General features: G+C 38.2%; 1 protein-coding gene across 4 annotated transcripts in view; it reads left to right on the top strand.

The window, feature by feature from the left end:
• Positions 1-25295, top strand: part of ATG2B (autophagy related 2B) — a 75193-nt gene that overhangs the window by 24620 nt on the left and 25278 nt on the right. For 3 of the 4 annotated variants that reach the window (XR_009695475.1, XM_061159375.1, XM_061159377.1), the window contains exons 12-29: positions 1183-1333; positions 2034-2126; positions 2266-2454; positions 4469-4742; positions 6348-6450; positions 9236-9431; positions 9711-9853; positions 14875-15032; positions 15423-15595; positions 16065-16215; positions 17392-17591; positions 18134-18214; positions 19401-19507; positions 19665-19757; positions 20320-20390; positions 21320-21396; positions 21665-21835; positions 24289-24430. Coding sequence is in view for 3 of the 4 variants with exons in the window: in XM_061159375.1 (XP_061015358.1) it covers positions 1183-1333; positions 2034-2126; positions 2266-2454; positions 4469-4742; positions 6348-6450; positions 9236-9431; positions 9711-9853; positions 14875-15032; positions 15423-15595; positions 16065-16215; positions 17392-17591; positions 18134-18214; positions 19401-19507; positions 19665-19757; positions 20320-20390; positions 21320-21396; positions 21665-21835; positions 24289-24430 (2573 nt within the window). In the remaining variant the exon portion in view is untranslated. The remainder of the gene's footprint in view (positions 1-1182; positions 1334-2033; positions 2127-2265; positions 2455-4468; positions 4743-6347; positions 6451-9235; positions 9432-9710; positions 9854-14874; positions 15033-15422; positions 15596-16064; positions 16216-17391; positions 17592-18133; positions 18215-19400; positions 19508-19664; positions 19758-20319; positions 20391-21319; positions 21397-21664; positions 21836-24288; positions 24431-25295) is intronic. The other variant, XM_061159376.1, reaches the window with a different exon arrangement.

Genomic DNA, 25295 nt, shown 5'->3' with positions numbered 1-25295 from the left:
GTAAATGAGGGGAATGAATGAGGATTTCTTGCGATACTGCAAGATATTTACCATAGACTCTCCCATTCAGATTATTTGGCATGTGAAATATACAGATGTAAGATCTATTTGTTTGGAGTTGTCTGAGTTATCTTTAGCTCCCTCTGGTGCTCTTGTCAAGTTTCTTTGACCACATTTTGCCATCATCCCCCACTGACACCATTATGATCATAAAAATAGTTCTTACTGTCACTGGCTTAGCAGAGATGGCAGTGGTGGTGAGAATAGATGGACTAATGAAAAGGGACTCGAAAGTGATTCCTGTGCCACTAACCATTGGGTGGGAAATGATAACTGAGGCTCATCCTGAGCTTGGATGCTACATTTTCAGCTTCTGCTTAAAAAAAAAAAATTAAAGCTATTCAAACAGCCACCTATCTTTCCATAGGTTGAGTCCTAATAGATAAGGAGATCACTAAATTTATAAGTAGGTGTAATATTGTTAGCATGCAACTACTATTTATTTTAACTTGAAAGTAGCCTATAAATTATCCTGTCATATATAATAACTTAGGGACATATATTAATATTTTTAGAAAACACTTTGGGCTTTTGTTTTATCTTTAAGTATTTTTAAGTATTAAAATTAATATTCAGGGTAGTTTTTATATCTAGCAAGAGAAACTCTACAGGTTAGGACCATAATATGTATAATAAAACTGCAAAAGTGTTTTTTTTTTTCTTCCCGTTTTGGACAGTTTCAAATATCTGCCGGTAGGAAATACAATAAAAGCAAAAAAAGCTAGAGGTAGGCCTTCATTTGAGTTTTACTGACTAAAGTTTTAAAAATACTGCATGATCCTTCTAGATACTTTTAAGAAACTATATGCATATGTTTTCCAGATTTGAAAGATTTTGTTCACTGCAGTGTAGATTTTAAAATGTAGAAGAGGTAAGGACAGTGTTGGGGAAAAAAAATCCTGGATAATTTCCTATCAACGGATATGATTTTTTTTATCTTATATCAGGGAATAGGGAATTTGAAGCAATCTTTCTGGTTAATATCCTTAAGAATATTAGTTATTACTAACTATTTGAACTTGGCAGCACAGGTAGGCATTAACAGCGGTACAGTATTCTTTGACACATCATTTAATCTAGAATTATATGGAAACTCTCAAATGCTGCATTTTTTTATGACAGATTTATAGGCACTGGCATCAAAGTGTCCTATGAACAAAGACAAAGATCCGCTTCCCGATATTTCAGTACTGATATGTCCATTGGGCAAGTGGAACTTTTGGAATGCCTGTTTCCAACTGATTTTCATTCTGTTCCTCCTCACTATACAGAGGTAAATGCTGATACTTTTCCTTTAGGGTTATTCTTTACATCTGTCTTGCTTTTTAAGAATTGTGTGAACAGCAGTGATTTTCTTAAAAAGGCATAGGAAGTTGTATTGGCAGAATTTTATTGTGTGTATTTGCATTTGTGTTTTGTGGAAACAGATTTTTAAGTGTGATATTCAAGGCCACTATTGGAAAATGTGTTACATTTTTAAAGTTGACTTGTTTTAGAGTCAGACAGGTTTATGACAAATGATTTAATTTCACTCATTTTTCAAGCACGCTTAATTTTAGAGGAATTCTATTATTCAACAAATACTATTGAATGCCTACTGTTTGCTAAGCACTGTGCAAGATAAGTGGAATATCTTGTGCTCATTTATTATTAATCTGATTTTTCCCCTCTCCTTAAAAGCATGTCGCAGAGAAACTTTTAAAAGCTATCGAAGTAACATTTTTATTGCTTTTACCTTGTCCTGGTGACTTATTTTCAATGTGTTTTATTTGAACACTTGCATACATTTTGCAAATGTGATGCTAAAGATTGTAGAAGCTCACTAGTTTGTATAAGAGTCACATTGTTAGTAAGTGACAGAACTGAAGCTTAAGCCAGCCTTTCCAACTTCAAAAAACTCTCCCCACTGTTATCTCCTCTGTTAATTCATCTTAGTATTGTACATTTAAGTTATCTTCCTCTTTGTTTTCAAGCTTTTGATGTTCCATTCCAAAGAACGAACTGATTCTCACCCCCCTGTGTGTCTTCAGCTTCATTATAAGCATTCTGAGAATAAAGGACCTCAGGTAAGAGATCTTTTTGTGTGATTACCACCGGTAAATTTTCATTTGATGTCTATTGTATCATAACCACAAGGGTTTAATTTTATAGAATTGTCAGTGATCATATTAATTCTTTCTGTTTCTCCTCTCTCTTTTTTTTAAGGGTAGTCAAGCAAGACTTAGTTCCGTTCCTCAGAAGGCAGAATTACAGGTTAAGTTAAATCCAGTGTTTTGTGAGCTGGATATCAGTATTGTGGACAGGTTAAATTCCTTGCTTCAACCACAGAAACTCACTACAGTGGAGATGATGGCATCGCATATGTATACTTCATATAATAAGCATATTAGTTTGGTAAGTATTTTAAAAGTTGCAAATACTCATCATGATTATAGCTAGCTAATAGACTTATTGAAATGATTTCTCAGTTTAAGTAGTCTTAATAGATTAAATAGCATTTGTTATTAAAATAGCATTATATGTAATAATGAAAAAATGGAAGCATCTTTTATGTCTAGGTAGTAGAATAGCTGAATGAGTTGTGATCATGTACTGAATGGGATTTTATGCTGCCTCTTTAAGTGATGGTTACGAAGAGGGTATAGCAACAGGAAGAAGACTCCTAAAGAAATATGAGGTGAAAAAAGTAGAATACACATAAACTTCTATTATAAATGTGTAAGTAAAATCGTATAGAAAAAGACTGAATGGAAATATATACCATTCGGCAGCATCAATTATAAAAGAGTAATAGAATTAGATTTCTTTTTCTGTGTTTATCTGAGTTTTATAAACTGTGACTATAATATCTTCACAAAACTTCATATGTTCACGCCTATAGTGAACCACCTGAATCTCCTATAAAAGGTAGCCCATATCATGTAGGATATACTCTTGAAAATGGGAGCATCATTTATCATACTGTGTTATTGAGTATCACATTGTGTCACTTTTACTTAGATCTGGTGCCTGGTGTCTTTTCTAAGCAAAGCAAGTAAGTCAGATTTGCAAGATATCTGTTAGAAATTTTAGGACTATGCACAAATAGAGACAACTTTGGCTAAAAAAGAAAAGATAGTTTTCTATGTATTGTCTCTCCCTTAATTATCAGTGGGTATTCACATTAAATCAAGATTCTTTAACTTTTCTTGCCAAAACTGCTAGTTATTTTAAATTCTCTGGGTCTAGTGTCTGTATTTGCTGTTAGCCGTAGATACACTGGAATGATGATTTAATCTCTTGAGCAATTAAAAAATTTTTTAAACTGAAGTTTAATTGCTTTACATTGTTGTGTTGGTTTCTACCATACGACAGCGTAAATCAGCCGTAAGTATGCATATGTCCCTTCCCTCTTGAACCTCACTCTCACCCCCTCCCACCCCTCCAGGTTGTCATGGAGCACTGGGTGAGCTTCCTATTATAGAGCAACTTGCCACTAGCGATCTGTTTCACATATGGTAATGTGTATGTTTCAGTGCTACTCTCCTGAGCAACTTTTGCTGAGAGTGGGGATTAATACTTGAAAGTCATAAGAGGGGAGAGAAAGAATCAGATCCAAGTCTTAGCATAAAAGCAGAACTTTCTAACATAGGCTGTCAGAGACTGATCCATGAAACTGAGGAATGTTATCTACACTGTACTCTGGACTAAAGCTTTACCAGTTGTAATTCATTGCAGAGGAAAAAATATGCATAGACTCTTATCTGAAAGGCATGTTCTTTGACCGTTTTATTATAATGTGGCTTTGAGTCAATGTTGCATACATGTTTTGGCTTCTAAGGGTCATTTGATGGGATCATATCCTTGGGTTAGATGGGAGCTCAGAGTGAGTCATTTAGGGAATATTTATTTCAAACCTTTGTTGTGCCAGGCTTGGACTTAGTTCTGGAAATACAAGGATGAATCAGGGATGGGCCTTTGCATTTGGCATAATTCACCTGATTTTACATTGGAGTCTTTGAAGTAGCATATTGGTGGGGAAATCCTTCCAACTGAATGCTGGGTTCTCTAGTGATTTTTAGTCATATTGAGTTTTTTGATAAGCTGATTTACACGTTGCCCTTTTTTTAGTCTAGTAATATTATATACGTCTAAAGCACCTGTGTCTTCAGTTTGGCTCAGTTTTATTTGAACTCGTCTCTTTATATGAGGGTGTAACTTTCGCCAGTAGCTCTGACTTTTGTTGGTAGCTGTTGCAGTATAAATTTCATTACACTAAAGTAATACAGTAATATTAATTGTATTTTGATGCATTAACCTAAATGAGGAAGTAGTGATTATATACATCATAATGTTAAATGCCAGTGTCATTTGTGTTTATTTGCTTGATTTAACATTTTGGCATATTTTTGATGTTTTTGTGTTTCAGCACAAAGCTTTCACTGAAGTATTTCTAGATGATTCACATAATCCTGCAAACTGCCGGGTATCAGTACAAGTTGCCACGCCCGCATTAAACCTTTCTGTTCGCTTCCCAATACCTGATCTTCGATCAGATCAAGAGAGAGGACCATGGTTCAAGAAGTCACTTCAGAAGGAAATTCTTCATTTAGCATTCACAGATCTAGAGTTTAAAACTGAATTCCTAGGAGGATCAACCCCTGAACAAGTTAAATTGGAACTTACATTTAGAGAACTAGTTGGTAAGATTGACCATGCCTATAAAAGAGTCAGAATAGAAACAATTGCTAATGAAACTTAAAGTAAGAAGTATATGACAGTCCCCAAACATAATAAAATTAAAGGACATATGTTAGAAAACAAGAGTAACGACTTTTTCCATTATTGTATACAAATGTGACATAGGTCAGTTTTTTAAAAGAAACTACAGTGTGTGAGAATTTATTCACTTGGTGAATAACAATGCTTTAGCTTACTTTTAAAAAAGATTTATTTGTTTCTGGCTGTGCTGGGCCTTCATTGCTGCATGGGCTTCCCTCTAGTGGTGATGGGCAGGGGCTGCTCTCTCACTGTGGTGCTCAGCTTCTCACTGTGATTGCTCCTCTTGCTGTGGAGCAGACTCTAGGTGTGCGAGCTTCAGCAGTTGCGGCACATGGGCTCAGTAGTTAGGTGCCCGGGCTTAGTTGCTCTAGTAGCCTACCTTTCAGTACCACCTACCACTTACTTGTTGTAGGGTTAATAGTAGTCAGAATTTTCTGAGTGCCACTCTATACATGCTGTGTGCTGAACACTGCACACAGCTGATCTTGTTTCCTTTAATCATCATAGTTACAGGAGGCTTGTTATTTCCAATTATTTTTATCATATGTGAGGAATCTGCCGATTTCTTAAGAGGTACCTCCCAAAGTCAGTGTTGTAAATGGCAGAGTCAAGACTCAAACCCAAGTCTCATTCTAGAGCTTGCACTTGGAACCATCATACTAATAATCTCCAGTGAGTTTTCTTTGTATAGTCTGTTCTAAGTTTTCCCATATTACTTTGCTTTTGTCAGCTAATGAAGACAATATGTGGACTTGGAGTGACCCAAGTTTCTGGAAGATCCTGACATATTCTGTGGTTCCTAAACAGTCTGTCCTCTGTGCCGCACCCCCATGTCTGCCACCCCCAACCTCTCAGCCTCTGCCGTGACATCCTCCTGCCCCCTTACCCCACCTCCTTCTCTGTAGGCTGCAGTTTTCCTTCCCTTGTTCTGTCTGAGTTTTACATATCTGTAGAGATATTTAAAATTGAGTGTTGCCAATTATCATCTCATGAAAAGACCTTGAAGGGGTATCTAGAATCTTCCCTTATCTTTCAGTGATAAGAAACTCATTGTTCTGGTGGAAAGTCATTCTTTGTAAAATGGAATGAAAAAGCATATATGAGGTTATTGTGAAGAGGTAATTCTTAAACAGTGCTTGTCAAAATAAACATTTAGAAATGTAGTTATTATCTCTGCATTCCTAGATTAATGGCATAAACTTTTATGTAGAATGATCGTAAGTGGCAGTAAGTGGCAATTGCTATATTTAATATGTTATGATTATGCACCTTAACCATTGGTTAACCATCAGTGCATAAGAATTTGAGTTTGTACAGAATACAGCATACAGCATCTTTAATTTATCTGCTCATCCCGTCTCCTCCTGTGTACATGTGCAGCAGAAACAAATGAATAAATGTTGTTGAACTTAATGCTGCACCATGTCCCTGATTTAGAGGATCTGTGCTCATCTAAGGAGGCAAGTATCTTTTCTGCTAATATGGAAGAAGAAATATATTTCCATTAATCATTCTTGTTTTATTAGGGTCATTCCAGGAAGATAAAGGAGAATCATCTATTAAGTTTTTCCATGTGGCTAGTGGAGGAGATGGAGATACAACGTCATCAGATGACTTTGACTGGCCACGGTGAGTAAGCCAGTGTATATGACACATACATTTAATGAGACTTCCCTTTTAAAAATAAATTACTATAGCTTTTTTGACTGACATTTTGGCTATGAATTTAAGCTAAAAGTATCCAGCCTCGATGAGAGAACCCAGAGGAAAATGGAAAAATTAAAAATATGTAGTGAGTACTACTTGATCAGAGGTGACTGAGATAAAAGTGACAGAGATGGACATACATAGTATGTTCTCTGGCCTCAGGTTACCTAGCCTAATTAGATGGACAAAAGAATCATTAACCATTCTAAAAATAGTTCATTTTTATAAAGGACTTTAGTAGAAGAGAAATTATACAGCACCATTCGGTTAATTGTCAGATGAATTTTGTAGTCAGTGGTTGTTTCAGGAAAGTGTTTTCATATCTGCAGAGCTTTTTCAAAACACTGATTCTTGGGCACCACCTTGAGATTCTGAGATAGAGCCTGTGTATCAGTATAGTTTAAAAATTATACCAGGTGATATGTTCATAGCAGTACTATTAAAAATAGCCAAGACATGGAAACAACCTCAATGTGCATAGACAGATGAATGGATTAAAAAAGATGTGCCACCTGTATACCATCGAGTACTACTCAGTAGAAAAGGATGAAATGATGCCCTTTGCAGCAACATGGATGGAACTAGAGATTAAGATACTAAGGGGAAGTAAGTCAGAAAGAGAAAGACATATCATATAATATCACTTATATGTGGCATCTAAAATATGACACAAATGAACTTATCTAGGATACAGGAATAGACTCAAAAGAGAACAGTCTTGTGGTTGTTGAGGGGGAGGGTTTAAGGGAGAAATGGAGTGGGAGTTTGGGATTAGCAGATTCTGTTATGTACAGAATGGATAAACAGCAAGGTCCTACTGTATAGCACAGGGAACTATATTCAATATCCTATGATAAACCATAACGGAAAGAATATACAAAAAGAATGTATGTACATATATAACTGAATCGCTTTGATGTACAGCAGAAATTAACACAACATTGTAAATCAACTATAATTCAGTGGGAAAAAAGTATACCTGGTGATTCAAGTGTGCAGTTGGATTTGGAGAACTACTGCTTTAGCGTTTCTTAGGCAGGAGAAATGATTTTTTAAAATTAAATTAGCCTGCTAGTGGGCTTCCCCAGTGGCTCAGCGGTGAAGAATCCGCCTGCAATGCAGGAGATGCAGGTTCGATCCCTGGGTCGGGAAGATACCCTGGAGAAGGACATGGCAACCCACTACAGTATTCTTGCATGGAGAATCCCATGGACAGAGGAGCCTGGCGGGCTATAGTTCATGGGGTTGAAGAGAGTCAGACATGACTGAATTGACTTAGCAGGAATGCAGCAGCAGGAACGATCCTTTATTATACTGAAAACTGAGTATGTGAATAAAGAAAACTGAGTCTATGAGTAAAAAATTACAGTGATCTTGGGACTCACTTGGCAGTCCAGTGGTTAGGACCCTGCACTTCTACTGCAGGGGATGCAGATTCAGTTCCTGGTTGGGGAACTAATGATGCCACAAGCCACACGGTGCAGCCAAAAACAAACAGTTGTGACTGTTCCTGTGCCATTTCTCTACCTGCCTTCTTCTACACCCCCACCCCCTGTGTATCAGACCTCTCAGACTCCTAGGACAGGTGTGTCAGTGCATGGCTGATAATGAGCGGGAGTTTCCATCGTGAATGAATCTACTTCAGTTAGGTCATTTGAAAGCACAGTTCACATTAGGATATCTATAAATTAGGAAACAGGTGTTTTAATTTATAACTAGTAGCAGCTGGCACCACCACCTTAGGAAAAACAAAGGAACTGTCGTGGGTGCAGCAGAGCTGTTTTGTTGGGGAGTGCCGTGCCTCATCGCGCAGGCCGGTGTGGTCAGGAGGAGACCACAGAGCCTTGTGCTGGTGACGCGCCGCCGCGGGTTAGGAAAGGCCTGGCGTTACTCTGCGCAGAAGCGCCTCTCTTCAGAAACTGTTAGCTCCTGATATTTGGGGTTTGTAGCTGTCATACAAAACACCCCCAGTAACACTAGCCTTTTATTGCTGAAATTCCTACTCTGTTATTGCAGTTCTAGGAATACTCCCCAACCAACCTCTCCTTTTTCCATTTGAGCAGTTTATATAGCATGAGGTTTCTTAGGTATGCGAGTTTTCCATGACAACCAAACCACTGGCATGTAGGATTTGGTTTAATGATAATAAACAGAATTCTAAGGTAAATGTGCTAGTTGTTAATGAAATTTTAAACATTTTACTGATTTATAGTCGATTTACAATGTTGTGCTGATTTCTGGTGTGCAGCACAGTGGTTCAGTCACACACACACATTCTTCTCATATTCTTCTCTATTACAGTTTATTATATGGAGTGTAGTTGCCCTTGCTATAAGTAGGAGCTTAATGTTTATCTGTTTTATATATAGTAGTGTGTATCTGCTAATCCTAAATTCTTCATTTATCTCTCCCCCACCTCCTTACCCCTTTGGTAAGTGTAACTTTGTTAATGAAATTTTGAATATCCCTTTTATTCTCAAAAGACGATTGTTTCTGGTTATCCAAGTATAAAATGTTAATGCCTTTCTTTGCTTTGCTTATTTCATCAATTCCACTTTTAAGTTTACAGGAGTGGATTACATTCAACATAATCAGACTTTATGCCTGTTGTTAATGATTTAATCAGTGGGCTTTGTTTTAGTTGTATACAAGTTAGTTTTGCAGTTTACACTTAGATCTTGCTTTTTAAAACGCTCTTTGCTGTCAGAATTGTACTGAAGGTGAACCCACCAGCCATGCATTCCATTTTGGAGAGAATGGCAGCTGAGGAGGAAGAGGAAAGTGATGGCCACTATCAGGAGGAGGAGGAGGGAGGTGCTCATTCCCTGAAGGATGTCTGTGACCTGAGGAGACCAGCCCCGTCTCCCTTCTCTTCCCGCAGGGTCATGTTTGAAAATGAACAGGTAAAGTAAAAGTGTGAGCAAGCAACAAAGGATTTACCCTCTGTCAGGTAGCCATGGTTTTAATGCTTTATCTTTTAAAAAATACTTTGTATACTGCTTTTGCTAGATTTTTAGCTCCAAAATTGAATAATATATGCTTTTTTTTTTTCCCCTTGGTTAAAAGTTACATGCTTATTTATTTGCTCACATGGGTAGGGTAAGCAGATACTATTACTCTTTCAAATATAAAATGGTTATTTGATGCTTTTTTTTTTTTTGCACTAAACTGTTATGTTCTAGATGGTGATGCCAGGAGACCCTGTAGAAATGACAGAGTTTCAGAATAAAGCAATCAGCAATTCTCACTATGTGCTGGAACTTACGTTACCCAATATTCATATAACACTACCTAATAAAAGCTTTTATGAGAAGCTTTATAACAGGTGAGTTTGAACATATTTACTTAAATCTTTGGGACTGAAGTCTCCCGCCTCAACTGCCTGTCTACCACCCTCCCTCCCTGTTTTCCCTCTTCTCTCTTTTCTTTTCCTGCTTTAATTTTGTCCGCTCTTTCAGTGCACTTTGTGTGGTGGTGGTTATAGAGCCACTGCTCTTGTGGTGGGCTGCTGTCACGGTCGAGTTCCCTAAGCAGTGCATCCGGTAGCAGGGTTTCTCGTGTGTGACGTACTTATTCCCTCCACCCTAGGTTGTCTGGTTGCCCTCTGTCCCCTCACCACGGAGCATGAGAGAACGCCTCTGTGTACAGTGATACGACAGCTCACTGAGGCCTGTGCAGGGACCGCTGCCACTTTATAGGTGAGGAAACGGAGCTCACGGGGCCTAGGGAAACTATCCAAGCTCTTCAGGGTCTATGATCTTTCTACTCTAGAAGGCCATTTATTTCAAAATACTTGCTTGGTATATATGTTTAAGGATATTTAAATATGGTAAATTTAAGTTTTTATACACAAGTTATAACTTAGAGCTTCTAATTCTCACCAGTCCCTTGGACTGCAAGGAGATCAAACCAGTCAATACTAAAGGAAATCCGTCCTGAATATTCATTGGAAGGACTGATGCTGAAGCTCAAGCTCCAATACTTTGGCTACCTGATGCGAAGAACTGACTCTTTGGAAAAGACTCTGATGCTGGGAAAGATTGAGGGCAGGAGGGGAACGGGACGACAGAGAATGAGATGGTTGGATGGCATCACTGACTCGATGGACATGAGTTTGAGCAAGTTCCGGGAGTTGGTGATGGACAGAGAAGGCTGGGGTGCTGCCGTCCATGGGGTCACAAAGAGTCGGACACGACTGAGCGACTGAACTGAACTGACAGTGATATGAAAAGAGTTGGAAGATACTTGGATAGAGGGCCAAGAGACCCTGGTGTAGAATCAGAGTCCTAGAGTCTTTGTACAAGAAGTGTCCCTCCTCAGAGTTAAAAAAAGAAAGCACATCTTGTTAGAACTAGAAACTTAACTTATAACTTGTGTATAAAAATTTAAATTTACCATATTTAAATACCCTTAAGCATATATACCAAGCAAATATGTTGAAATAAATGGCCTTCTAGAGTAGAAAGATCATAGAAGAAGATCTTGAACAGTTTACCTAGTCCCCATGAGCTCTGTTTCCTCATCTATAAAATGGCAGTGATACTTGTACAGGCCTCAGAGGGTGGTTTGGAGCATTATATGGTATAACGTTTGGAAAATTCTGAGAACAGTACCTGGCAAAGAGTAAACACTCAGTAGTCCTCTATTATTGTTGTCATTCCCATCCACTCTGGCATAGCTGAAAGGTGGTCATGTGGGTTTCTAGAAAAAAAGATGTCCTTAGTGTCTGTTATCGTAGCTCCCCACATGTAAACAAGTTATCCAGATTTTTGTTAATCTTCAGAAACTGCAGACTGTTGTTTCCGCTATGGATTTGCGTGTATGTATACTCAGTCGCTCAGTTGTGTTCAGCTCTTTGTGACCCCGTGGACTGTAGCCCGCCAGGCTCCTCTCTCCATGGGATTTCCCAGGCAAGAATAGTGGAGTGGGTTGCTGTTTCCTCCTGCAGTGAGTCTTCCCAGCCCAGGGATCGAACCTGCATCTCCTGTGTCTCCTGCGTTGGCAGGTGGATTCTCTACCATTGTGCCACCAGGGAAGCTGGCTGTAGATTTTCTTAGTGCCAAATAGGATTTGGATTTATACATGATCTGAAGTTTGGAAACCACTGATCTCTAGATCACTCTCCTTATTTTATGGCTGAGGAATGTTTACTAAACTAACTAATGTGCAAGGCTAAGACTGAGAAAAATGAAACAATTAGTGCAAGGTCCAGCCCAGAGGTCAGAGGCCTTCATCCACTTCCTTCTCCTTCTGCATTGATTGAGCAGGTTAAATTGGGACATCAGAATTGTAATACACACCTGAAACATTGCATTTACAAATATGTGTTCATTTACCACTTCTTTTTAAAATACAGGCCCAGGCCTTTTTTGATTATGAGCCACTGGTTAGAATTTTTTTGCTTGATGTATACCCAAGGTTTTGGCTACAGCTATCAGTTTCAATTTCTTTAAAGTAGAGTGAAAAAATAGTTTCAAGCCAGTCTGAGTGCAGAATCCTTTCAGGTCTTTAAGGTGTTTTCCCCTTCATTCTATATACTTAAAAGTCATCAGGTAGCATAGTATTGAATTAAACTGCTTACAATTGCATATAGTTGGTATGAGTGGATCTGAGACCAAACGCAGTGGACCCAAGGTGACCACACAAGGAGCACAGTTGTTGGTGACTAGACGAAGCGTACAGTACAGCTCTGGAAGCAGAAGTTCTTAGGTGGGCTGGGGAGGCGCCCACCAGCAGTAGACAGGTAATGTCTAGGGGACCTGTCAGTCTGGCAGGTGGGGTGATAAATCGGGGAACTGGAGATCACCTGTTGTCTGGGGAGCTGGTTAGGTAGGGTTGCTTAAGAGAGCTTCTGTTCTCTCTTACTCTGCTCTCTTCTTTGTCTCCCAGGCCTCTAGGACTGTATAACTACTGCAGTGTTCCCACCCTCTGGATCATAGAAATCACGTATCTCAGTTACTCAGAGTATGAATTCTTTGCCCTTTTTTTGGCTTTGTATTTTCACTTTTATTTTAAAAAATTTCAGACATTCTCAAACTTTTAGGAATGTTGCAGGTATAGTATAAAGAGCTTTTTTTCCCCTCAACCATTTGAGAGTAAGTTTCTGACTTGCTGTCCCTTCAGCCCTGAGCAGTTGAGTGTGTATTTCTCACAAACAGGGACATTCTTCTACCTAACCGTAGTTCAGCAATCAGAATCAGAAAATTAATGTTATACATTAACATCTAACTCTCAGACCCCATTAACATTTTGCTAAATGTCTCAGTAATGCCCTTTACTATATATAAAATTAAAAAATATCTTTCTGAGCAGGAATTATAACTAACTCTGCCTTTACTGCATACATTTAAAATAGTGGTTTATTCCTTTAGTCTTGGAGGAGAAAATGGCAACCCTCTCCAGTGTTCTTGCCTGGAAAATCCCATGAACGGAGGAGCATGGTGGGCTGCAGTCCATGAGGCCGTAGAGTCGGACATGACTGAGCGACTGAGCATGCATTCCTTTAGTGCTTTGACCCTTCTTAGATAGTCTTAGATACAGAAAGATTTTTTTTTTCTCCTATGTCAAAAGTCCTTCAGAATAGGATACAAAAAATTCTCTACCTAGTTTATTACATCAGATATTTACTGAACCTTCATTATGTTTCAGACTCATAGCCACAAAACCACGGTGATATGTCTAAGTATCTTAAATGTTTCTTTTCTTGATTTAAAACATCATCTAATGTATTAATGGTGTCAAGACTGTGTTTAGACCAAAATGTAAATAAAGGAAAACAGTAAAATCATATGAAACTTAAGTTTGCAGGTCTCATACTACAAACTCCAGGTTTTACTTAAAGTAATAATTTCTCTTTAACCTATAGCTGTAGGGGATAAGGTAAAGGAAAATTTCCTGAGAAAATTCTTCCTTTTATACTTTCACTATTTCTTCATATAGGAGTTTAGACTAAGACCTGGATTTAGACTTTTGTTTCTTTGTCCTGTGAGTAATGTGCCCAGGAAATAACGAGCCACATGAGTACCGAACCGATGTGGGCATCACTGTCTGTGTGTCTGAGATGAGACATGCTTCTGCTGACTGTCTGGTGTTCTTTACCCAGTGATGCTTCCAAGAAGAGACCTTTTGGGTAGGGATTACAGTTTGTGGAGAGTGACAGTACTCAGTCCTGGCTCATACTCTCTAGGGCCTCAGCAGCTCAGGAGTTGGCCCAGAAAGTTCCTAGACCAGTGGCTTCTCACAGGAAGGGGCCAGGGTTGCGTCATCACTTGTCACCTTGATTGGTATTCACGCTAGGCTTTGCGATGAGCCTGTGCTTTTGGCAGTCCTTCCATGTGAGTCATCTGCTGGGCCTCCCTTCAGACCTTCAGTGCCTGCTATGTCACGGCCACCGTGCTCGGCACATGCAGAGATGACTGAGGCACAGGTCCCTCTCTGAGGGGCTACAGTCTCGGGAAGGGAAACAAGAAAATAGGGTATTCTAGGTGCAGTGACTACTGCATTATGCATGTGTAGGGTACTCAATGTGTCTAGGCCTAACAAAAATCTTTGTAGAGGGCATTGTAAAGTCTTGATTTTCATGACAACGTGGAGGTGAGTGGTGGGGCTGGGGATATCTGAGAAATGACAGATATCTCTTTGTCAGTGGGATGTGATCTTAGCGTGGCTGGACATGCATCACCCCAGTAGTTATCAGTATTAACTTGGCTGTTCCGTGAGTTAGAAGGGTTTCCTCTCTTTAGTCCCTGTTCAATATGCTTCTTCATCTCATACAAATTTCCCAGTGAAGCTGTGCTTTCTGTTGTAGAAAGAAAAAGCAGATAATTCCTAGAGACCATGAGCAATGGAAAAGAACTGAACGGGGAGCTGGACATAATCTGGGCTCTGGTCCTGGTTCTCCCACTAATTAGTTTTGTGACCTTGGGCAGGTCACTTAACCTTTATGAGGCAGTTTCTTCAAGTGTAAAATGAGAATAATTCTCCCTTGGCTGTCCCATAGGATTGAGGCTGTAGTTTACAGAGTGTTTTCATATATATGAACAGTCTTCCTTTTGTTATTTATGTGTTTTTATTTTTAATAAACCTCCTTTAAATGTGTTCAGATGTATGTAATTTGATCTGTATTAACACTGGTGAAACTAGGCAGATCGCTAACTAGGTATGTAATTGTACCTCTTCCTTTCTCATGGCCCTGAAAAGTATATCAATTATTTTTCCATTGAAAGAAATTTCATTTCACCCTTTAGAAAAACTGCTATTCATGTGACTTCTTAAAGGAATATCCTGTGCTTTGCCTTTAGTTGAAGTAGGAGTTATGTATTTATTTTTCAACTTTTGTCTTTATAGGATCTTTAATGATTTGCTGCTATGGGAACCAACAGCTCCTTCACCAGTAGAGACATTTGAAAATATTTCATATGGTATTGGGCTTTCAGTAGCCAGTCAGCTGATTAATACCTTCAGCAAGGATAGTTTTAGTCCATTTAAATCTACAGTTCACTATGGTAATATATTTTAGATTTCTTCTGATTTAGAATGCCTGGTTTACCAGTAAACAAAGTAGTAACCTTTTAAATTGATGGATTTAAAAACGTTTGTTTGGTGTTTCCCATTTATGACTATATTTTATTATATCTTTTACTGATTTATAGTATTTTCCCACTTCTGTTTATTAATAATGTTATTAATTAAATGTTATACTTATAGTGATAGTATATACACTGAAGTTCAGTGGTAGAGAAAAACATAGAAGGTACATTTTTATCATCATACCCGATTCTTTGTAAAAATAAACAGGTAAAATGAATATTCTTGTGATAATTTTCAAGTTTGAATGCCCTTTTATTTTAATAAGCTGTTAGAACAGCTGTAATTGTGCCGTTTATTTCTCATAGATGAGGAAAGTGGATCTGAGGAGGAGACTTTGCAGTATTTTTCTACTGTTGATCCCAATTATCGTTCTCGTAGGAAAAAAAAACTAGACTCTCAGAACAAGAACTCACAGAGTTTTCTCTCAGTTCTTCTGAGTATTAATCATGGGTTAATGGCAGTGTTTACAGATGTAAAGGTAAGGATTTACAAATCTAAAGTGATTTTTTCAAGTGCATCTCATTTTAAAATTACCATGATATACTCAGTCAGTAATTGAGGTAGTTTGAGGTTGTTTCAGTGACTAATGAAAGTCAGTTTTCTGAGGTGGGCCATGATGACGGCAGCTTTGGAAATTTAGCTTTCATGGCAGATCAAAAGATGAACATTATATGAACCTTCTTTTGGAAAACATGCCAGTTGTACTCTTGAAGTGGTAACAGTGATTTACCTGTTGCAAAGGAGGATGAAGGACAGGGGCTCATTTGGCCGAAGAGGCCTGACATAGCATTTTTCATACTGCCGTGTTGGATGATTCAGGAACCAGACAGCTTTGCCGCAGTGGGGAGAGCCTCCTGACCTGAATCAAGAAGTAGCATGTCGAGGGTCCTTCTTACTTTTCTGCACTTAACTAATGATGTCTCTGTGTTCTCTGATCTTCTTATTAGCAAGGTAACGGAGATCTGTTGGAAAACAAGCATGGTGAATTCTGGTTAGAATTCAACAATGGTTCGTTATTTTGTGTGACAAGATATGAAGGTTTTGACGACAAGCACTACGTTTGCCTTCATTGTAGCAGTTTCAGTCTCTACCACAAAGGTAGGACAAAGTGTGAAGGAGATGTGTTTTGTTCACTTCTGGTTAGACATGTTTAAATCTTGCTTAATAAAGAAAATTTACTGAGAACAGAAATCGATATTAGAAATTATTTTCCAGGGGTGTTCTATTCCACTGGCAAAGTAATAATTATTGTAAATTAGAAGTTGGCTTTTATGTTCCTTTTTTTGCAGTGACTTTATTGAGATATAATTCACATTTCATGTAATTCACCCATTGAAAGTATACAGTGGTTTTTAGTATTTCATAGAGTTGTGTAACCATTATCATAGTCAACTTGAGAACATTTTCATCACCCCCGAAAGAAAGTCTGTAACCTTCAGCTGTAAACCCCCAAAGTCCTGCAGTCCCCTCTAGCCTTAAGAAGTGTTAGTCACTCAGTCATGTCTGACTCTTTGTGACCCTATGAACTGTAGCCCTCCAGGCTCCTCTGTTGATGGGTTTCTCCAGGCAAGAAATCCCTTTGTCAGTGGGATTCTCCAGCCATTCCCTTCTCCAGGCGATCTTTCTGACTCGGGGATCAAACCTGAGTTGCCTCAATTACATGCAGATTATTTATTGTCTGAGCCACCAGGGAAGCCAGCCTTAAGAAACCACTTATTTATTCTCAGTCTCTATGGATTTGCATATTCTGGCTGTTTCATGTAGATGGAATCCCACAATAGAAGATTTTTTGTGATTGGCTTCTTGGCATGATGTTTTCAAGGTTAATCCAAATGTACCAGTGTTTCATTCCTTTTTACTGCCAAGGAATAGCCCATTTTAAATACACGGATCATTTGATTATTTTCTCTCAAGTGGTATTTCCTTTTGGTAGTACATACAGAATATACTGTTCTTTCAGCACATTCCTTGTGTTACTTCATGAATAGAAGTGGGATACTTGGACATTCTTAATGTTTATCAGATTTCCTTATTTAAATGTAACTTCCTTGACATTTCAAATCTCAGTTTTTTGTTTTTAAACTTGAATAGTCACTTTTTCCAACATTAGTAGAGAAGAATGAATTATTAATGCCAAGCCAGTTCTTGGTCGTTTTGCCTCCAGGGTTATGTTATGTTCAGTGGAGGAACATGGATTTTTGTTTGGGTTACAGAAGTTCGTGAGTTAATTTCATGTAATCATTCTGTTATATTGTCCTCTCATTGTGGATATAGGCATAGTGGATGGAGCAGTTCCTTCTACAGAAACACGACTGCCTAGTTCAACCCGCCCACATTGGTTAGAACCTACTATTTATTCCTCTGAAGAAGATGGCCTCAGTCGAGCTTCTTCAGATGGTGTTGGAGGAGACACTTTGAATATGCTGTCTGTTGCAGTTAAAATACTGTCGGATAAATCAGAGTCCAATACAAAGGTGTGTATTTTATACTTGTATACCATTAAATACTTGTTCCTGATTTGATTCATTTCAGTTCAGTTGCTCAGTCGTGTCCGACTCTTTGAGACCCCATGGACTACAGCATGCCAGGCTTCCCTGTCCATCACCAATTTCCAGAGCTTGCTCAAACTCATGTCCATCAAGTCAGTGATGCCATCCAACCATCTCATCTTCTGTCGTCCCCTTCTCCTGCCCTCAATCTTTCCCAGCATCAGGGTCTTTTCCAATGAGTCAGTTCTTTGCATCAGGTGGTCAGAATATTGGAGCCTCAGCTTCAGGACTGATTTCTTTTAGGATTGACTGGTTTAATCTCCTTGCAGTCCAAGGGACTCTGAAGAGTCTTCTCTAACACCTCAGTTCAAAAGCATCAATTCTTCAGCTCTTAGCTGATTCAGTTACTAGCTAATAAAAATGATTGCATAAATACAAGATATTTGTTTTCTTAGAAAAACTTTTCAAGTTTTGAACTAGAAGGTCATGTAGGTGATAAACATACCTTTTTGTGTTGTTTTGTGTAGGAGTTTCTCATTGCTGTAGGGCTAAAAGGAGCCACTCTCCAGCATAGAATGCTTCCTTCTGGGCTTAGCTGGCATGAACAGGTAAGAGAGCTGGGATGTATGTGTTGATTTATTTTTTACTCTGTTAGTATGTACTGCGCATACTGAAGAGTTCACAAATTATAAATGTTCAGTGCTCATTGAATTTTCATGAAGTAAATACTCCTGTATAAACATTGCCTCTTATGTTAGAAAATAGGACATTATCACCACCCCAGAATGTAATTGGTTTTTTACCTTAATGTTTGGTTCTTAAACATCTCAAAGACAGAGTTATCTTCTGTCATTAAAGGGAAGGGACCCATACAGTGCCTGTCATAGAGGAAAATAAATGATGTGTTGACTTGCACTTATAACTGTGTATTCTTTTTCTTTTTTTTAATAACCATATATTCAAGTACCATAGTTTCAGAATTATTCCCTAGGCCAACAGCATACATTGAGGCATTTATAAGGATTTATGTAATAAATTTCCAATGTATTAACTGTATTTGGTTAATTATATTTTTTCAGAGGAAACTTTGGGTAAAGTTCACTCTTCTTTACGTGAGAATAAAAACTGTACTCTGTATAATTCTTGTTCATTTTTCTTAGAAAGAAAAACCTTTTCGTTGCTCTTGGAAAATAAGTTGTTTTAAACTTAAATGCTTTCAGAAACATCCTGAAACATAAAGTGTATATAGAGTAGGGGTAGAGAGATGGTTAGTCTGCTGGCTGTCAGTAAGAGAGAGATTCAGCCAAACCTTTTTATTTAGATGGAAATATAGGAGGGTAAATGGTGGTAAGAGGACTAGTTTTCAGACTGAGCTGGGTATAAATAAAAGGGAAAGGAACTTCTCCCAACAATGGGTTTATAGAAAACCAGAAGGAGAGTTTTAAACAGACTTTAGGAAAATTTGTTTTTGTTTTGTTTTCAAAAAAAAGTATTCCAAGCAAAATCATGTTGATGGTAGATTATACATGCTTTTGTTAGTTTCATAGGAGATGATTTTTCCAAGATCATTGTAGCAGTGTGATTGTTAGATCATCTCTTCATTTCAAATCCTAGTTTTGAAAATACTTTTGAAGTAAATTCCTTCAAATGATGATTTTTTTTAACATTATGATTTTTCACTAAATGGTTGATTTTTTTTTATAAGCTATTTTATTTCATGTTGATATTAAGGATATCATATCAAAACTCTTTTTTTCTTCTAAAGCAGGGCCTTTTATATTTTTGTGATTATAGATTTTATACTTCTTGAATATTGCTGATGAACCTGTTCTGGGATACAACCCTCCAACTTCATTTACAACCTTTCATGTCCATCTCTGGAGCTGTGCACTTGATTACAGGTGAGTTCGTAAGTGGAGCAAAGTAAAGTTTTAAACTCTAAGACATGTACTAAGTTTTGAAAAAAACATTCAGTAGAGTTAAGGCTCAAAATGCTCTTTAAAGGAGGTCTCTTTTGTCATGACAGACTAATGTTCTCTTGTTTCCATGTCGTATTAGGCCTCTTTATTTGCCAATCCGATCTCTTCTTACTGTTGAAACATTCAGCGTTTCAAGTAGTGTCGCCTTGGATAAATCATCATCTACTCTCAGGTACCATGTAAACCTCACTATCTACTGAAGGCAGCTGTTCAAAACATACTAGTAGAGATTTGAACCCTTTAATTAAAGTCTCAATTGTTTGTTAAAAGCAACATTCTTTTACTATTAGTCATGTTCCTTTATCTAAGTTTTCCATTTTTCTTTCTCAGGTGATTTGTCCCATCTCTTCAGTTTGTTACTGTATTTCATTTTTTAGGGCGAAAATTAACTCTTGAGATTGTTAGTTTACTTTTTAAAACATTTATATATGAACTTCCTATAATACTTGATGCACTTTATATTCCTAATTTAAACTTTGTGATTTGGGCATCTATTAAAACTACTAAAAATTTAGAATTAATTTGAGCAGATGTTTAATCTCAGTCACACCATTTAACTATTTGTTAGTCATAACCAGTGAGTTTTAAAGAAGAATGTTCGATGATATTTGTGAGTTAGAACCTTCGCATGACTGATAGCATTTCTGTGAGACAGAGTGGCACAGCTCAGTGATCATGCGGCAGATATCCAGGTTAGTCTTTCAGGTCTTGATTTTGTCTTTTTTTTCCCCCAGAATAATTTTGGATGAAGCTGCTTTACACCTGTCTGACAAGTGTAATACTGTTACTATAAATTTGAATAGAGGTAAGAGTTAAAAAAAAACAGTATCTAGGATAGATAAATGCACTTTTATTTTTTTGTATCTCAATATTTTTTAAATATTTTAACTCTGAAATAATGCCATGAAATTAAAAGACACTAACTCCTTGGAAGAGAAGTTATGGCCAACCTAGATAGCATAATAAAAAGCAGGGACATTACTTTGCCAACAAAGGTCCATCTAGTCAAGGCTATGGTTTTCCCAGTAGTTATGTATGGATGTGAGAGTTGGACTATAAAGAAAGCTGAGTGCCAAAAAAAAATGATGCTTTTGAACTGTGGTGTTGGAGAAGACTCTTGAGAGTCCCTTGGACTCCAGGGAGATCCAACTAGTCCATCCTAAAGGAAATCAGTCCTAAATGTTCATTGGAAGGACTGATGCTCAAGCTGAAACTCCAGTACTTTGGCCACCCGATGCAAAGAACTGACTCATTTGAAAAGACCCTGATGCTGGGAAAGATTGAAGATGGGAGGAGAAGGGGACGATAGGACGAGATGGTTGGATGGCATCACTGACTCAGTGGACATGAGTTTGAGTAAACTCCGGGAGTTGGTGATGGACAGGGAGGCCTGGAGTGCTGCAGTCCATGGGGTCGCAAAGAGTCGGAGACGACTGAGTGACTGAACTGAAGGGTCTTATCAGGTTGAATGTTGTAATACCAGTTTGTAATATCAATAACATTGATGAAATGCATCAAATTATATATACTTAATTAATATAAGGCAAATTTTGTTTCTAACTAAAAATAAAGAGAACTGTAGGATTTTTGTAGGTTGAAGCTATATTTCCATTATAAGTATTTGTAGTACTGCCTGCCACGAATTTTAAAGAAATGCTAGTTTTATTAGGTGTTTGTTGGACAAGCATTTTTTAAAAGTTATACTCAGATATTTTATTAATTAAAAATTTTTAGATTATGTTCGTGTGATGGATATGGGACTTTTGGAATTAACCATAACTGCAGTGAAGTCTGATTCCAATGGAGAGCAAGTAAGTTATTAAAATAAATGGATATTTTTACTTGAGTATTTTTATTTTATAGAAGAGGCTAAAAATATACTGAACTTTTTCCCACTTGCCTAATTTTGGTCAGAAATAGATAAAATATTTTAAAATTAAGATTGAGTTATTGTAAACAAATATTTCCTGTGGCAAAACAAATTATAATGTTTTATTTAATGTAAACCTATGCAAAAATGTTTTTTTTGTTGTTGTTTTGGTAAACGTTCTTATCCTTTTTTCCCTCTGTCCTGTCCAGACTGAACCACACTTTGAATTGCACTGTTCTAGTGACGTTGTCCATATTAGAACGTGCTCAGACTCTTGTGCTGCACTAATGAATCTAATTCAATACATTGCAAGCTATGGGGACTTACATGCCACTAACAAGGCGGACGTGAAACCAGGAGCTCCTCAAAGAAAGGTGAAGGTACAGCCACCAACCTTATTCTTTAGAAGTCACTCTCCCCCGCCGCATTCCATCCAGATGAGTGGCATGGGGACATTAGCGAGGTGGTCTTGGCAGTTGTAGGGTGAAAAGGAAACTGAAAAATCATCTGTCTGTTCCTTAGTTTCAAGGTGATGGGGCCTAGAAAGGTGATTCCATGGGCCTTTTGGGGAAACAGTTCTGCTGTTTGATGCTCTTGATTTCAGAACATTCATCTTCTCAACCAGCATATGTTTTCCCAGACCTAAGTTATTTTTGTGTGTCCTCAGGGAAGAAAGAAAACATTTCTCATCATGTGAGAGCCTGTTATATGCAAGTTGTATGTAAAAATGCTATGAGAAGGTAGATGGCAGGAATTAGTATTATTACCAGAAGACTCATTTATATGATATTATCTTTCATATTTGAAAGGATCCAATTTTGAGTATAGTTTCTCAATGTGATTTCCTCTTACCCAGCACAGTCAACAGGTTAAAGGTTGTTATCTCTAGTTTGTAGTTGAATAAGTTAAGACCCAGAGAATTTAGGGAATTTGCCCTAATTAAGAGCAGATATGGCCACAATATGCAGATATTTCGATTCCCAGTTCAGTGCTTTCCTGTGCCCCCAGCTGTCACTTCTCTGCCCTCTTATGTCCAGATCCAACAGTGTCCAGTTTGTTTAGCGTTTTCTGTTTTTCAGTGTCTTCATCTACATGGCCTCTTCTGTGAACAGAAGCCTTCTTCTCAACCTCCTTAGGTCGATAGATCTCCACTAACGATCTGACAGGCCTCGCGTTATCTTTCGTTCAGGCTGATCTTACTCCTCATTTAGGTTACACTTCTGTTTTTGTTTTCTTGTTCCTGCTATTGTCTCGTTGATAATAAAGTGATTTATGACATACTCTCTCTACTGGTTCTTCTCTTTTTAAAAACAATTTCCAGTTTTGTTGTTGTTGTTCAGTTGCTTATTTATGTCCGACTCTTTGCAGCCTTATGAACTATAGCATGCCAGGCTTCCCTTCACTGTCTCCTGGAGTTTGCTCAAACTCATGTCCGTTGATTCGGTGATGCCATCCAACCATCTCATCCTCTGTCGTCCCTTTCTCCCCCTGCCTTCAATCTTTCCCAGCATCAGGATCTTTTCCAATGAGTCAGTTCTTCGCTTCAGGTGGCCAGAGTATTGGAGCTTCAGCTTCAGCATCAGTCCTTCCAGTGAATATTCAGGGTTGATTCCCTTGAAAATTGACTGGTTTGATATCTTTGCTGTCCAAGGGATTCTCAAGAGTTCTCCAGCCCCACAGTTCAAAAGCATCGATTCTGTGATGCTCACCTTTCTTTATGGTTCAGCTGTCACACCCACACATCACTACTAGAAAAACCATAGGTTTGACTCTATGGACCTTTGTCAGCAAAATTACGTCTCTTGTTTTTTAATATGCTGTCTAGGTTTGTCATAGCTTTTCTTCCAAGGAGCAAGCATCTTTTAATTTCATGGCTGCAGTCATTATCTGCAGTGATTCTGGAACCCAAGAGAATAAAGTCTGTCACTGTTTCCAGTGTTTCTCCACCTATTTGCCATGAAGTGATGGGACTGGATGCCCTGATCTTCATATTTTGAATGTTGAGTTTTAAGCCAGCTTTTTCACTCTTCTTTTTCACCTTCATCAAGTTGTCTTTAGTTCCTCTTTGCTTTCTGCCATAAGGGTGGTATCATCTGCATTACTGAGGTTTTTGATATTTCTCCCTGTAATCTTGATTCCAGCTAGTGCTTCATCCAGCCCGGCATTTCACATGATGTACACTGCATAGAAGTTAATCTACAGTTTATTATAAATTATTTTAAATTATCCCTTCCAAATGGAATCTTTCCATTTTAGAGTCATGCTGACATTTTAAATGCATGATTTGGATTTAATGAATCCATAGTTCGTTAACATAAATTGTTATGCATTGGTGCTGGAATTGAACCCCATGAACCACCATGTAATAGAACTCCCCTCTCATATATTCCCCCTACTGTCTTCAGATATACGTTTGTTCCAAGAAGTGAGACTTGGCCCTGCAGTGGCCTTGCCTCAAAGGTGAAGGTCATGGCAGTAGTCAGGTTTGAGCAGATCAGACTCTCCAGAGAGACCCCTTCTCCCCCAGCTTCAGTGCAGTGTTTTTCACCTTTCTTCTCTTCTAATCTATTACCTCTTCAAGATTCAGTTAAACTGTGCTGGCATTGAGATGATAACACACTTATTTCTATTTGCCGGCAGTCGTTGGGGTGAAAACGATGATACTAAAGACTTAAAAATGTAACAGCTGCTGAGTAGAATATAGAAAAATGAGTATGTCCCTGTTTCTGATGTTTGTATAAAATGTGGCCTGTTTCTAGGACGAAGTAAGTGTCAAGTAGTGTGCTGTTTGGAGCATTTCCAATTGTTTCTAATTAGGGTTTTTTGGCTGTAGGTAGATTCTGTTGGTCGGTCATCCTCACGTGGTCCAGTACTTCCTGAAGCAGATCAGCAGATACTACGAGATTTGATGAGTGATGCTATGGAGGAGATTGACATGCAAGAAGCAGCTTCATCTGTAAAACCACAGTCTAATGGTGAGACAGACCCAGGACTTTTTCCCCGAGAGCTGCGATGTTGTAGTTGAGGCTGACATTGTTTGCATTCTTACAGATTCCTCAATAAGTAACTAAAAAGACAAGTCTGAGTTTTCGTGGGTATTTATTAGTCAGTCAGTTTGTGTTTATTGAGTGTCTAGAAAATACTAGCTAGAGGCTTTCCTGGTGGCTTAGCAGTAAAGACTCTGCCTGCCAGTGCAGGAGATGTGGGTTTGTTGCCTGGGTGGGGAAGATCCCCTGGAGGAGGAAATGGCAACTCACGGCCAGTATTCTTGCCTGGGAAGTCCCATGGACAGAGGAGCCTGGTGGGCTACAGTCCATGGGGTCTCAAAGAGTCGGACACGACTGAGCAACTAAACAACAACGACAGATTTTTATAGGGGAGACAGATAAATTGCAAGATAAAGCTTATGTTTTCTGGTAGCTTATAGTTTAGTAAAACAAACTGGCGCTAAACCAGACTGATGCTAGTACTTAGAATGATTGAGAAATGATAGAAGAAAACACTTCAGAAGGGAGTGTATACTCTAATCAGTTTGGAAAAAATTTGGAATCCTCTCTTTAGACTGGTGAAAGTGAGATGAGTTGGCTTTTAAAAAGTAGATAGGACTTAGGTGTGTAGCAGGAGAGAGAAGATAATTTTGGCAAGATTGTTAATGCCAACAGAATCACAGATAGGCATGTGTGAACCTTAATGATCTAGTAACTCAGGCTATTAATACTATAGCAAAAGTCCCCTTCTTATAGGAAAGAATTAGATAATAACATTAGATAATTGGGAGGTGCCAGACGGAGAACTCTGAAATCCAAGTGGAAGTGTCTAAATATTTTTGAAGTATTTATA

Source organism: Dama dama, chromosome 13 (assembly GCF_033118175.1).
Source record: "Dama dama isolate Ldn47 chromosome 13, ASM3311817v1, whole genome shotgun sequence".
NCBI lineage: Eukaryota > Metazoa > Chordata > Mammalia > Artiodactyla > Cervidae > Dama > Dama dama.
The sequence above is the reverse complement of the archived record's forward strand: the minus strand, read 5'-3'. Positions and strand labels throughout refer to the sequence as shown.